Source organism: Plecotus auritus, assembly GCF_963455305.1.
Source record: "Plecotus auritus genome assembly, chromosome: 10".
Lineage (NCBI taxonomy): Eukaryota > Metazoa > Chordata > Mammalia > Chiroptera > Vespertilionidae > Plecotus > Plecotus auritus.
The window spans coordinates 27404082-27418470 of record NC_137785.1 but is presented as its reverse complement, the minus strand read 5'-3'; the positions used below and the strand labels follow the sequence as shown (position 1 = coordinate 27418470).

Here is a 14389-nt window from a genome sequence, read left to right as displayed (position 1 = left end):
TGTGTGTATGCTAGAGGCCCAGTGCACGAAATTCATGCAAGGGGCTCAGCCCTCGCAGCCCCAGCTTTGTCCAGAAGGTTGTCTGGAATGTCGTCCAGAAGGTCATTTGGCCATCTGGTCTAATTAGCATGTTACGCTTTTATTATTATAGATACACACACACTCACATTTAAGTATGCTCTCAGTATTGCACCAGCATCACCACCACCCATCCACAGGACTTTGTCATCAGCCCAAACTGGAACTCTGCACCCGTTAAACACTAACTACATTCCCCCTGCCCAGCCTCGGGCTCTCTCACAGAGCCAGGAGCCTGCAGATTTGTGGCGGTGAGGACCTGTCCCTCCTCCTCAGAGCTGTCCCCCTGCCTCCAGGCACTTCCCTGGTGCCTACTTCACATCAGATCCCCTGCCATGGGCTTTTGATGCCATCCTTGGTGCATGTATACTTGCTCAGTGTCTGGCATCCCTGGCAGATCAGAACATGAGTGCCCGAGGGCAGAGACCTGCAGAATAGGTTCTCAGGAGAAAGTTACTCTGACGGATAGGTGGGTGGGTGGATGAAAGACTAGGTGAACGGCTGGGTGGATGGATATCACCTGGCTGGAGAGGCTCTCGCCAGGCAGGTACAGAGGGGTGGGCAGAGGGGTGGGGTGCCAGCTCTCGGGGACAGGCCTGGGCTGGCACTGTGGTGGGGAAACAGGCAGTGCTCCGGGGCCTGAAGAGTGCAGCTCTGGAAACACACAGGGACTTTAGAAGCCTTTTCCATAAGTGCATTTCCCTTCTGACTCATGGGCCAGATCAGATTGATTTTTTTTTAAATGAAAATATAATTATTGAAAAACTTTAGATTTAGAGTTCAGCTGATCACTATAGCTAGTGTGTATAATGGAAGGAGGAGGCATCTTAACTTTGGGGACAGCTCCCCAGGGCCTGGGAGCATGCTGCAGTGTCCAGAAAGAAAGGCGGGTCACCCGGAGCTTGTGACCATAGCGCTGAGTTTTGAGTTTCCATGTTGCTGGGGTGATAGAAGGGGCTTAGTCAGGGGGTAGGTAGGAGGGAACTAAAGCCCTGCATCTCAGCCCTGCCCTCGGCCCCTCACACCTGTGATTCAGTTTAACCCTCCTGACAACGCTTCGGGCAGGTAGTTAACCCCATGGTACAGATGCCGGACAGGCCTGAAGAGCGTGAGCTGCCCACAGGGCCTGAGAGCTTGGGGGTGAGAGTTGGCAGGGGGTCTGCGTTCTTCAAGGAGGAGTTCCTCCTTTGTCCCTGCCTCTGCGGTGAGACCACCGAGGGAGTCCAGCTCCAGCCTGTCCCAGTGGCATGGTCCCCAAGAACCAAACCTTGCTAGCACAGGCAGGGAAGCCATCTTTCCCAGCTAGTGACTGGCAGCAAATGGTGCCCCCTCTACGGCAACACTGCCCTTGGCCTGGTTCAGGTGCCCTTGTCTCTGGAAGACCCTGGGAAGGTCACGGTGATCAGGGCAGCTAGAGGCTGTGGAGCAGGCGAGGCCAGGGTCGCACCCCCAGGGGACCCCCATGCTTGGAAGTATGGGTGGGGTACAAAGGCCTGTTACCCTGGTCCATTCTGTTCCCGGGGAGACGACCTGGCCCTGGCTTGTTTTTATCACACCACGCCTGGCCCTGTCACCTCTCCCAGTGGAAGGAAGAGTCAGGTCCCTCTGCTCAGTCACAGACATCGGGGCCATGGGGCTGGGCTGACAAGGAGGGCACAGATTGGTGGTGGGTACCGGCACCTTCCACGTTCTGCACTGTCCTCCTGGGCCTAGGTGGGCAGGGCTGGGTCAGTCTCGGCCTGTTCACTATCGGTGCCATTTGAGGAGTAGAGCAGGCAGAGGGGGCTCCAGCCCTGGAGGCCTCACCAGAGGTGCCCATGTGCTGCTGGCCCCCTTAGGCAGTGCGGCGCCTCTCGGGCACCCCTGGAAAGACCAGGTGGGCCCACAATCCCTGTGATGAGACCTGCTTCGAGCGTGCAGCATCTCCCCATTATCTCCTGATCACTCTCAATTCCTGGGGGCAGGAAGGTGGCCCAGCCACCCTGCTGCACTTTATGAAGGCCGTGTCAAACAGGGTGAGATGCAGGAAGGTGCCCACAGGGCGGAGAGACATGCTGAATTAATAAGAGGAAAGGCAGGAACGAGCTAATGACACAGAGACGGGTGGGAGCCAGACCAAGCGCTCCGTGCTGGGCAGTACACGCGTGTGGCGTGCCATGTGCTGTGGAAGGCACAGCCACAGAGACTAATCTAGCGGCTGGGGCGAGTCCCCATGGCTTTGCACAGGTGCAGGCTCAGGGAGCTGGACCCCAATAGCCAAGTGTGCTGTATGTTAATTAAAAGTATAAAATGTTTTAAAGGAGAAAAAGCCAACTAGGAGACCAGTCACCACCTGTGTCTGCCCACAGGAGGATGGATAGGGCTTTGTGGGGTGTGCCTGAGACACACAGACACGACGAGAACCACACGTTTCTGCAGGGAGCAATCCCCAACATGTAACGTTGGCGAGCAGACTATCAGAAGGGCCGGGTGACAGCGTGCATGCACTGAGTGATGGAAAGTGTCATGTGTTGTCTGGGGACACAGTGTGACAGTGGACGTGCACTAAGTAACAGGTGGCATGTTGCACATTGTCTGGACACAGTGTGACAGCATGTGAGTGACAGGTGACAGGTGACATCGTGTTGAACAGTGTGGCCGGTACATGCAGGGCAGTGAGCAACCTCACAGGAATGACGAGCATGGATTGGGGCGGCGGGCAGTGGTGTTCTGGGGGGTGATGTTTGGGGGATGATGTTCAGGAGGCTTTGTCGGGGGACACTGTGAGGGCCTAGGGCTGGCCGTCCCCTGCGTGCAGCCATGCTAACCATGTGTCTCCCCTGCAGCCTGCCTGCTCCGCTCCAACGCACTCTCGCTGGTCTACTTGCTGTTCCTGCTGCTACTGCCCTGGTTCCCGGGCCCCTCCCGGCACAGCCTCCGAGGTAAGGGCCAGGCAGTGGCTCCTGCCTGGAGGGGGAGGCTCAGGGCTCAGAGCTCTTTGTCCATGTGCACCCAGCCCAGGCACCCAGAGGGAGGGAGGTGTTGGGTCCTCCTCAGAAACCCTGGGCAGCAAAGAACTTCTGTGGTTTAACAGCTGTGGGTAATGCCTGAGTGGTCCCAGGTCTCATTTTCATCATAGACCCCTGCTAACTTCAGTCTCTTTTCTGACGGTGTGTTATAGGGGCTTGCTGAAGGTAATGGAGGATCACTGGGTGGATTCCCCTGACCCTGAGGTTCAGGTCCAGGGCTGTGGGCTGGCCAGTATTCCCGCCGCTCATTCTCCCATCCCCTACCCTGTCCCAGCACCGTCCATGCATCCCCTCACCCAGCCCTAAAGTCCAGCAAGCACATTGGCTCTCCCTGCCCCCAGTCATAGTCAGGCTCCATCCATGTTCACCCAGCACGCTAGGGCCTCGGTGCACCTCCGACCACCTCATAGATCGGGTATCACGGCACACCTGGAGGGTATCTCTAGGTCCTGAGCTCTGGAGGGGGGGCACTGTCTCAGTCTTCTGTGCCCACCACAAGACAGAGGTGGGAAAACCCGTCAGGGAGCTATGCCCCCTGGAGGGGTTGGACAGTGTGGCCCACAGCAGGGACCCATCCAAGAGGGGCTGGGAGCAGACAGGCTGTTGTCCCATCTCACATCCCGCGTCAGAGGGGAGAGGTGAGTGCGGGCCTCCTGCTTCTTGGCCCTCATCTCCTCTCTCCATCCTCCAGGCGGCAATGGCTGCTCAGGTGTCACTCCATCACCCTGACTCCGACCCTCCTGCCCCTCTCCCAGTGTTAGGACCCTGTGATTGCCCTGGACCCACCCAGGGACCCACGCTCAGCCTGTTTTACGGTCAGTTGCCTGGCAATCTGATTCCCCTTCACTGTGTAAGGAAACTCCCACAGGGTCCAGGCACTGGTGCTAGGATGTCCCAAGAGGAAGCGTTCTGCCTCCCAGAGGGGACAGGTCCCCCTCCCTGGCCTGTCACACTGGCTCTAACCACCCCATCAGGCTGCCTCCTTGCAGAGGGCTCTGGTCGGTCTTAGAACACAGGGTTAGTTCAGGTGCGGAAAGGGGAGCGGCACCAGCACAGGCACAGGCTGAGAGCTGCTGGGGACAAAGCCAGACCCCTCCCAGGCTGACTCAGCAGTCCGCCCAAGACTCCCAGCTCAGGCCAGCTGGCCCCCCTCCCCTCCCCTCCCCTCCCCTCCCCTCCCCTCCTCTTCCCTCCCCTCCTCTTCCCTCCCCTTCCCCTCCCCTCCCCTTCCTTCTCCTTCCATTCTCTTCCCTCCCATCCCCTTCCCTCCCCTTCCCTCCCCTTTCCTTCTCTTCCCTCCCCTCCCCTCCCCTCCCCTCCCCTCCCCTCCCCTCCCCAGGGGAGGGTCTGCTGGGCAGAGTCTGCCACCCATGCCATTCTCTTTTCTCTGTGGAGCCAGTTCTGTTGGCTCCCAGGCCCTCAGCTAAAAGCTGCTTGTTTTGTAAACATTTCAGTAAATATTTCATGCCCTTATGTGACAGGAAACACTCCTCGGATCTGCAGCAGAGGGAGCACAGGTTCTCGCTCCAGGGCCCAGGGCCGAGGCCTGAGCAGTCCGGATTGGGGAGGGTTAGGACACAGAGGGAGAGGCACTGGGAGACTTCCCTCCTCGCCTCTGTCAGGCCATCTGTGGGCCTTAGAGGCCCTTCGGGGACAGGCAGACTGCGCTTTTCTGGGCGGGAAAGAGGAAGGTGGGAGGCCTGCCCAAGCCTGCGCGCCTGGCCACGGGTTCATGAGGTGTATGGCCTGGCCTTGGCGCTGGCACCTGGATGAGGCCTGATGCTGCCCGGCCCATAGGCGCTGATCCCTGGCCCCATCCCCTCATGGGCATCGGCCTGGCCAAGGGGAGCCAGAGTGGAGCTCCCGCGTAGGAAGGGGAGGATCCCAGTGGTGTCACTTGTTTCCTCAGGAAGTTCCAATTCCTTCACTGGTCACTAGGGGCTGCCAAGCAGGGGCAGGGTTGGTGGGCACGGACCATGTGCCATGGAGGTCACCGCAGGGCGGAGGTGCAACAGAAGCTTCAGGGAGACCGAGGGTCAGCTCCCCGTGACCAGATTAACATTTGGGGACTCAAGGAGCCCATTCCTGCCTTAGGACAAAACCCCTCATGCTGCCTGCCCTGTGGGCCCCAGGGCTGTGCCCTGACTCAGGTGCTGTGTGAAGGGCCGAGGGCCTGGCAGGCAGGGCCCTTTCTGGTGCACGTCGCAGAGCAGCGCCCCTGAGGATCCCTAACGTCTGTCAGGTGATGGGCCCCGTGTGTAATTCCCATCATCCTGCTGGGTTCTCAGAGAGCAGATGATGGCCCCCCAGCCTCATTGTTCAGACTTTGGTTTGCCCCTGCCCTGTCTCCGTTCTGCCCCCGCCTCTCTGGACCCTCCTTGATGAGATGGACCTTGGACAACTGGAACATGCCCCTTCCCTTGGCTTCTCAAAGCACTTCCTGGAACACCCCTGTGCCACCCCGAGGGACCCCCCCCATTCCCCACCCACCTTGCTTGGCCCTTGCCCAGATTGTGTGTAGGGAGTGGGGAGGCTCATCACAGCCCAGGAACTTGGCCCTGGGCTGGCACCACATCTGCAAGGACCGGGCTGCCCAAAGAGGGCAGTGTGAGCGGGGCCTTCGTGGACAGCAGTTCCGAGGGAATATGAGGGTGGAAGGCCGGGGTCCATGATCTGCGGCTGGATGGGGCAGTGGGAGTCAGGGCCCTGCTGAGGACCCTCCGGAGCCTTTGCAGACGGAGCAGCCACCACCGGCCGGTTATGGGGGCCCCCTGTCTAGGTCAGACAGATGCTCTTTTACAAACCCCTCTCTGGGAGGAGCCCTCCCACCGGTCCCGGGCCACAGTCCTAGCCCCTCTTCCTGTTTCTCTGGAGTTTCCTGCCTGAGCGTAAAGCCCTAAGTGGGAGCTCCAGCCTCTTCAGGATGGGCATTTTTTGTTCCCAACCACCCCCTTGCCAGGCACAAAGGTGGGGGCACCTGCCTTGCAAGAGCAGGGCCTTGTCCTTCCATGGTCCTCCCTGCCTGTGCGAGCCTTGCGTGGCAAGTGAGTGACACCAGGTCCCCAGGGGAGAGGGCAGGCAGCACCTCCCAGCAGCTGTGGCAGATGAGCCTCCTCCCCACTCCCCCAGCCCCCTTCTCCTCTGCCCGCTAATGGGCTAATGGCAGCTGTTTCTCTGATACTCGGGGCCGAACCTCGGAGTCTACAGGGATCTGTTTTCAACATCTGTAACGGGATGGTCCCCGGCTGCACCCCTCTTCCCTCCTGAGCAGATGCAGGAATCCCTCGCCTGTCTGACCCCCTGCCTACCCAGAGCCAGAGCTGCCCTGTGGGTTGGCTCATCCCTGCTGCCCGCCATCCACATGCAAATGCCCAGGCCCAGGGGACTGGCCGCTCCCAGCTCAGTTGGGCTTGGGCAGGCGGGAGAGCAGCCCAGCTTTGATAGGCGGTGTGTTGAGTGCCAGGCAGGGGGCCAGGCAGGTCCAAGACCCTGCAGCCAACTGAGAAGTAAACCCGGAAGGGGAGGGCAAGACAGTGGGAAGGGCTGGCATCTGCTGTGCCTGCCAGGCGGATGTCCAGGGTGCTGCCTAGGAAGGTGGTCAGGCACGAGCCAGGTGGGTGGTCGTGTCACTCTCCTGCTGGCGGGCCTCAGGCCTGGTGCTGCCCTCCCTGACCTTCAGGCCTTGGCGTGCACGAGGAGCCCATCAGTCTTGATAGCACCACAAGGTCAGCCTCAGGTCTTCATGGCTTGGGAGCAGGGTGAGTCCATGGAATGGGACGGGGTGGCCCTGGGCAGGTGCCCTCCACCACGTCACCCATTGGGACTTCCCAGATCTGCAGGAGAAGAACCATGCAGGTGAGCCAGGCAGAGGGGAGGCTAAGGAGTGGCAGGGGAGGTCTGCTCCTCACCCTGTGGCTCCTGTGGGCTCCTGGTGGGGAGGAACCCTGCAGAACGCCCCACTGGCAGCTCAGTCCTCCTACAGGGAGGCCGGTGGCCTTTCCCTCCTCTTGGCCTGGGGCTCTGAGCAGAGGGGCCCAGCCAGGGCCCAGGGCCAGACTCTCCCATTCATTTTCCATTTCTCCTTCCTGCCAGTGGGCGGTTTCTTCCACCAGCTCCACCCTGCTCTCCTTGCTCACCCCTGCCTGCTACAGGTCAGAGGCTGTAATCCAAGGGTCTGAATGTCAGGGCTGGGAGGGACCTCAAAATGAGTGAGGTAAAGAAACTGTCGAGATCCTGCCTGGTGCCTCTCTGGGCTGCCCAAAGGCGCCCCGTGCCCTCTCTGAGCCCAGCTTCCCTTGGTAAAATCAGGCAAGACAGTGGGTGAATGATGACGGACTTGTCCTTCACCATGGGCGCCCACATGTCACTCCAGAAGTGCCACCTGCTGGGCCAGCCCTGGGGGAGGGGAGATGGGCCAGTTCTGAGTCTGTTCAACAAATAGTGATTGTGCTGAAAGATAGTGAACAAAAGCAACATGGGCCCTCTGCTTGCCAGCCTCCGGGCAGGAGAAGAGCTGGTTTAATGGTGACTCCAACTGTCCCCGTGCGGCTGAAAGAGGGGCCGCTGCTCTGCAAGTTGTCATTAGCAAATCAGCCTACCAGCAGGGGTGAGGACCTGGGGGCTCCTGCCAAAAGGCCAGGGGCTGGCCACAGCTGGTGCCCTGAACCCCAGATTCAGAGCTCAGAGTGCGACAGTGAGAACCAAGTGGAGGTCTGTGGAGCTGGCCTCTGCACAGAGTGGGTTGCCCAGCCCACTTCCTGCAGCCAAGGCCTCCTGCCTGGGGGCTGAGCTCTGGTTGTGTTTGCCCGCCCGCAGGTGTGAGGAGGGGAGAGGGCACTTGTTGAGGCTGCTCCTACCTGCGCTCATAGGCTCCTGGGCCCAACTCTGCCTTGGCTTCCCCCAACAAGGGCCATCCGGGTGCCTGTCTGTGATTTATGTCCAGCCGAGATGGCCCAAGTAAAGTGCCCAGTAATGGCCAACCGTGGGGCTGGGCTGGAGTCCGGCTCTCGGGGCAGCCCTGGTCTTCTCAGGTCCTTCCCACAAGGTGGGGCCCCCGGGATGATGAAGTAAGGCCTGTGAGGCGCCCAGCCCTACCTGGCCCAGCAGGCACTGGCACGCCGGCAGCCTTCATTCCTTCCTGCAGTGACTCGTTCCACACACACATTGGAAGCGTTTAGCTCCATGACAACCCCAGGAGAGTGAGGCTGTCCCCACTTCCCTTGAAGAGCCAGGTTCCCAGCCCCGTCCCCCTCCACCCATCAACCCTGGTGTATGTTTTCAGTCCACACTGGGGGGTGAAGCAGCGCTCTGTGGCCAAGGCCAAGCAGTGACACACGTTTTTGCTGGACACGTGAACAAACCTGAAGGTCCTCCCTAAGTGTGGGGGCCTCTCCTTTCTGTGCTGGCTCCTGCCCCCCACTGTCCCACCGCCCCAGCAGCAGGCGGGCTGCTATGCTGTGCTCTTGTTCCCTGCTTCGTGACTAGGCAGGTCACTTCACCTCATTTGTGTTTATAAATTGGGGTTCATGATAGTGCTATACCATGGGGCCCTTGTGAGCGGTCAGTCAGATGGTACAGAGCACTGCATGAGAGCAGCTGCCGACGGCCCCCCGAGACCCCATGGCACGATCGGGGTGTGTCCAGGGCTGGCTGACGGGACCTTGCTCGGGGCTGACCTCACCCCTCTCGCTCTGCCCACAGGTCACACTGGCCGCCTCCTCCGAGCCCTGTTGGTCCTCAGCCTCCTCTTCCTGGCAGCCCACCTTGCCTTCCAGATATGCCTACACACTGTGCCTGGCCTGGACCAGTTCCTGGGGTCGAACTGTGAGTTACTGAGAGGGTGGGGAAGGGGGGCCTGGGGCAGCAGGCCTGGGCAGAGCTAGTGGCTAACTGGAGGGCGAGGGGAGAGAGAGCCACCGCAGCCCTGGAGGAACCTCAGGTCTCCTTGGGACGTTGGCTGCCCTGTCTCAGCCAGGCTTTGCCTAATAAGGGCCATCCGGGTGCCTGTCTGATTTATGTCCAGCCGAGATGGCCCAAGTAAAATGCCCCAGTAATGGCCGACCGTGGGGCTGGGCTGGAGTCCGGCTCTTGGGGCAGCCCTGGTCTTCTCAGGTCCTTCCCCTCTGTCAGCATCTTCTTCCCCTGCTGGGGCTTAGAGACTCACTGCCTGTGCCCTTTCACCCACGGCCGGTATCGCCAGCTGGCCCCCAGCCCTCCAACTCCATTGGTGTCAACACCCAGTCTTCAGGTGAGGGAGCCTTAGGCTCCCAATCCTTCCGCCTGGCTAGGGTCTCCCACCTCCAGGTCCCACGTGGCAGGCAGGGCGTCGCACCGACTTCCCATTTCATTCTGTGATGAATGTGCCCCTCCTGCACTTTAGAAACTGGAGGAAGTCAGGTGCCTGGCGGTGATACTGGTCCTGGTGGCTCTGAGACCAGGCCTCCCCATTCCAGCCCCCAAGGAGCAGCCGGCTCTGCTGACGGGCCTGAGAGCCTGGCCCAGCCGCCCAGCCACTGGGCCCTGCCAGGCAGAACTGAAGGGCCTTGGCTCCACCTGGTTTTCCTGGCTGGGCCTCAGTTTCCCTATCAGTAAAGACAGTGTTTTTGAGCATCCCTGATACCAGCCACAGGTGCCTGGAGACCAGGCATTCCGTGCCTCTGGGGCTCCAAGGGCCTCCTGGTGACAAGAGGGGGTTGTTCAGAGCCCACCCACCTGACCCGGTTCCCCTGTGCCTTTCTCCGCAGGCAGCCACTGGGAGAACCTCTCCCGACTTGTCGGGGTCACAAGGTAAGACCCCCTCTGCCTCCATCTGGGGTTTCCAGGCCCTCCCTGCTGGTACGTGCCCTCCTGGGCTGACCAATGGACTCTCCTGCCCTTCGCAGGCTGGACCCGAAGGACATCCCCAATGCCGTGCGGCTGGTGGCCCCCGACTTGGGCATCCTGGTGGTCTCTGCTGTGTGCCTTGGCCTCTGTGGGCGCCTCACACGGGAAGCCCGGCGGAGCCAGCCCTGCCAGGAGCCGGTGAGCTGTGGCGGGCAGAATGCTCATGTGGGGGGTAGGGGCATTCTAGAGCTGGGATCCGGACAGTTGAGGATTACTTACCTTTTTATTTATTTTTTAACAAATGTGGAATTTTCTTTGTAAGAGTCAATATGTGCTAATTATGAAAAGACGGGATACCAGAGGGGAGAGAAGATGCGTGTCTCATGGGAGGGGGCACCAGCAATGTGGCATGGTCCTGGCAGGGCCCCTCTTGGAGGACCCCTGCGGGGCACCCAGACAGTGTCCGTGCCCTTAGAGACCATCCTGGAGGAGATTGTTTGGGTCCACGGTAGGGAGTCAGCAGTGCTGGAGGAAGGTCTGCACCAACCATCAGGGAGACCTAGGGACTGACAGACAGATGGACTGATGGACACAGGGGTGGATGTTTGAGAAGCCACATCCATAGCAGCATCAGTGGGCTTGTGGGCAAGGTGCGGGCTGCGAAGGCTCAGGCCAGCAAGGCCCTAAACCAGACGCTGTCCTTGGAGGGCTTTGCCCTAGGTTAGGGGGTCTTGCCTTGGACAGGGTATGATGCTGGGGTCCCTGCCTGGGCCCTCCATCCAGTAGGGCCTGGTCTGAGGGCTGGGTGGGATCTCTGACTGTGCAGGGGTCCCGGCATAAGAACCTCCTGGGGGCCACAGGCTTCTCCCACCCCCATCCCCAGCATCCCTTTGTTCAGTAGCTAAGGCTCATGGCCATGAGGGCCTCAACCTACAGAAGAGCCCGTAGAGGGGAGCCCAGCAGGTCAGGGCAAGTCAGCCTGCAGCTCACCCAGCCTATTGTCCCACCCGCTGCTGCCCCATCCATGGGCAAGGCTGGCACCACCGTTTTAGAGGGACCTGGAGATTGAGTGGCTTTTCCAGGCCTTTGTGGGGGGTTGAGCCAGGGCTGGAACTTCCCTTCTCCCTGCTCTTGGGGCCCCCTCCCAACTCAGTTGGCTCTCACCTTCCCTACAGGAGCACGTGGGCACCAGTGCGCGCATGGGCCAGGGCTGCCTCTGGTTTCCTCATTAGTGGATCCAGGGCTTCCTGGAACAGCTTTGCCGGGAAGGGGCTGGACTATTCCAGAAATCTGTGGATGGGCAGGAGGGCTCAGCCCCTCACTCCATGCTGCCCATCAGGGTTGGGCTCTGGTCTGCTGGGCAACCAGGAAATGTCACCTTCATCCAAGTGTCCTCATCGGCATAGAGCTGTGCCATCCTGCCAACCCAGGAGCTATGGGTGTAGGCAGACCAAAGCAAAGCCAGTTTTAAAGCCCAGAGCTAGGAGCAGCCCATGCACGCACACGGTGCACACAATCATGTACGTGCACGTATCCTGATTGTCATACCCATGTGCATGCATGCTCTGAGGGGGTGAGATGGGCTTTGGTGGGAGGTGAAGAGACGAGTGGATGTTTCTGCCCTGCTCCCCGGGATGGCCTGTGGGAGCTGAGTCGGGGCAGGAGCCAGGCCTGGCCAGGCTGGACACCACACGCAGCCCCCAAGCACCTGTCTCTCTCCCAGCTGCTGCCTCTGTTGTTTCCACTCCCAGATATGCTCATTTTTCATGGACCTGCTCAGAAGCTTTCCCAGGGCCTGGGCCAGGCTGTGGGCGGGTGAGCTCAGGCCTGGCTGCCCCACCTTCTAGCAGCCATCTTTCCCTTCCAGGCTATCTGAGGCCTCCAACTTCTGCATTCTGGGGTCTAGAGGGAACCCCAGTTACAAGTTCCAACTCAGGGCCCTGCTCTGGTACCCAGGGTTCTAGATAGCCTGTAGCCTATTCTCCTGGCTTGCCCCTCTTCTCCTTTCAGGCACAACCCACACCTCCCTGGGGCCTCCCCATCCCCCAGGCTCTGTGAAGACAGGACCTGTCTGCTTCATCTCTCCTGTATGGTCCCCACCCACATTTGATGGACAGGGAAACACTCAGGTTAGGTGTCTTGCCCAAGGCTACACGTATGAGACCCTGGAGCTGGGATGTGACCAGGTCGCCTGGTGCTAGAGCCTGTGCTCTCAGCCCAAATGCCTAGTACTGCCTCAGTGGCTGGAAAGGGCACAGGCAGGGTGTGCATTTTACAGATGAGGACCTGGGGCAGGGCCTGGGCATCTGATGCAGAACCCATTCTCTTCCTGCCTCATGCTGGCTCTCCCTGATGTCCAGGAAACAGCTCCGTTCCAGGAAGCCTCGAGCTAGGGCCACGGGAAGCAGGCCCTATTGGATCTCTGTCCCCACCATGGGCAGGGGAGTCCTGAAGGGTCATCCTGTGTCTTCCTGGGTAGTTGGCTTCCAGAAGAACTGTTGGGGGCACCAGGAGACCCTTGCACTTGGCCACACCCCTGGGATCCATCCTTCATTCTCTGGAGGCCCCCTGGGCAGTGGAGAGGGAGCAGGATGCAAACAGCTATGTAGTTTGGGGTCTCCTCTGAGCCTCTGCTTCTTTACCTATAAGGAAAGTGCTGGAACCAAGTGTAGCCGTGGCGGGTTCTCTGTAACTGGACAGTGAAGTGCACATGTGTGCATGCACTGCTTTTCTTTTTCCAAAAACCCTGCTTCCTGTGGCCAAGCTCGAGGCTTCCTGGAACAGCTGTTTCCTGGACATCAGGGAGAGCCAGGACGAGGCAGGAAGAGCATGGGCTCCATGCAGGCCTCTCAGGAGCCAAACCGAGCAGGGCCAGGGGCTTCGAGGATTCATGCAGAAATCTGGCTACTTAGATGGGAGACTAAGAAGAGGCCCTTGAGGGGTTCTAGAATAGTCCACGGTCAGCCCGCGTGGTCAGTCGTCATGTGTGCCAGGGCTTGGCAGGAGTGTGTTTTGGGGTTGGGCTGGCTGCCTCCAGGAAGGCCTGCAGGGCTGTGAACTTGGGTGAGGCAGCAGGAAGGCGGGGAGTGGACCTTGGGCAAGAAGGGCAGCACAAGTCCACACTCAGGTTGGCAGCCCCTTGGCGCTGGTGGCTTGAGTGCCATGCCCCTGACCTCCATTCCTCTCTGTGACCTTGGCAGGATGACGATGACAGGGAAGTGGACACCAGCTCCCCGGTGGGGCAGCAGGGAGCCCCTGTGCTGGCCCCCAAGCGGAAGTCGAGGCTGGCTGCCCGGTTCCGGATCACAGCTCACTGGTTGCTAGTGGCTGCTGGGCGGACTCTGGCCATAGTGCTGCTCGCGCTGGCAGGTACCCACGGGGCAGGGAGCGGGGATCCCAGCACCGAACGTCACACCAGGAGGGGTTTTCACACCTGCCGAGCTCGCTGCTGACCAATGAGACAGAGGTCACCCAGCCCTGGCCAGGCATGACCCTGCATGCCTCTGTCCGGTTCTGCAGGCATTGCCCACCCCTCAGCCTTCTCCAGCGTCTACTTCCTGTTCTTCTTGGGCATCTGCACCTGGTGGGCCTGCCACTTTCCCATCAGCCCCCTGGGCTTCAGCACACTCTGCGTCATGGTGGGCTGCTTTGGCGCCGGTCATCTCATCTGCCTCTACTGCTACCAGATGCCCTTCGCCCAGGACATGCTCCCACCTGCTGGCATCTGGGCCAGGTGAGGGCTCATCTGAACAGGTTCTGCTCTGTCCCCTCATCCCTGCCCTGCCCAGCTGGCCCCTCCTCCCGGCCAGAGGTGAGAGCCATGCCTTTTCTTGGCAGGGTTTTTGGTCTTAAGGACTTCATGGCCCACACGAACTGCTCCAGTTCCAACGCACTGATCCTCAACACCAGCCATGACTGGCCCGTGTACGTGAGCCCCGGGATCCTGCTGCTCCTGTACTACACTGTGATCTCTCTCCTGAAGCTCCGCACACACCACCCCCCAGGCCAGGTGGGTGCCCAGGGCCAGCGCTCCTCTGTCTCACACCTCTGGACACCCATCCCCCGTCAGGCCATGGCTCTTCGGCAGGGTAGGGGGACTGAGCTCTGCTCTGGTCTCTGCAGAAAAAGGTGGCGGCTGGGGGTGTTGAGGAGCGGGAGGTGGAGCTGACAGAGGTGGACCACTGGCCCCAGGGCGAGGCCAGGTCTGCAGCCACCAAGGAGGAGGGTGCTACCCAGGTAAGGAGGGTGCTACCCAGGTAAGGAGGCTGGGCTGAGTGATGGGGGTGAGCCCACCTGCCCATGGGCTTGGCTCACTAGGTCTTGGCTTGCCTCTTCAGCACTCGATGCCTGACCCTGAGGCTGACAACTGCATCGTGCATGACCTGAGTAGCCACAGCCAGGTCCGGCAGCGCCCCTGTGAGTAGACGCACTGTGGCAGCCTAGGGATATAGCCTTCTGTGTGCACACTGCTGCCCCCTGGT

General features: G+C 60.3%; 1 protein-coding gene across 1 annotated transcript in view; it reads left to right on the top strand.

Annotated features, from left to right (window-relative positions):
• PIEZO1 (piezo type mechanosensitive ion channel component 1 (Er blood group)) overlaps nucleotides 1-14389 on the top strand; it is a 64430-nt gene that overhangs the window by 31104 nt on the left and 18937 nt on the right. Inside the window, exons 2-10 of the mRNA XM_080645105.1 lie at nucleotides 2904-2999; nucleotides 8787-8909; nucleotides 9830-9872; nucleotides 9968-10106; nucleotides 13109-13277; nucleotides 13428-13641; nucleotides 13746-13917; nucleotides 14031-14144; nucleotides 14246-14324. Of these exons, the coding sequence (XP_080501231.1) occupies nucleotides 2904-2999; nucleotides 8787-8909; nucleotides 9830-9872; nucleotides 9968-10106; nucleotides 13109-13277; nucleotides 13428-13641; nucleotides 13746-13917; nucleotides 14031-14144; nucleotides 14246-14324 (1149 nt within the window). The remainder of the gene's footprint in view (nucleotides 1-2903; nucleotides 3000-8786; nucleotides 8910-9829; nucleotides 9873-9967; nucleotides 10107-13108; nucleotides 13278-13427; nucleotides 13642-13745; nucleotides 13918-14030; nucleotides 14145-14245; nucleotides 14325-14389) is intronic.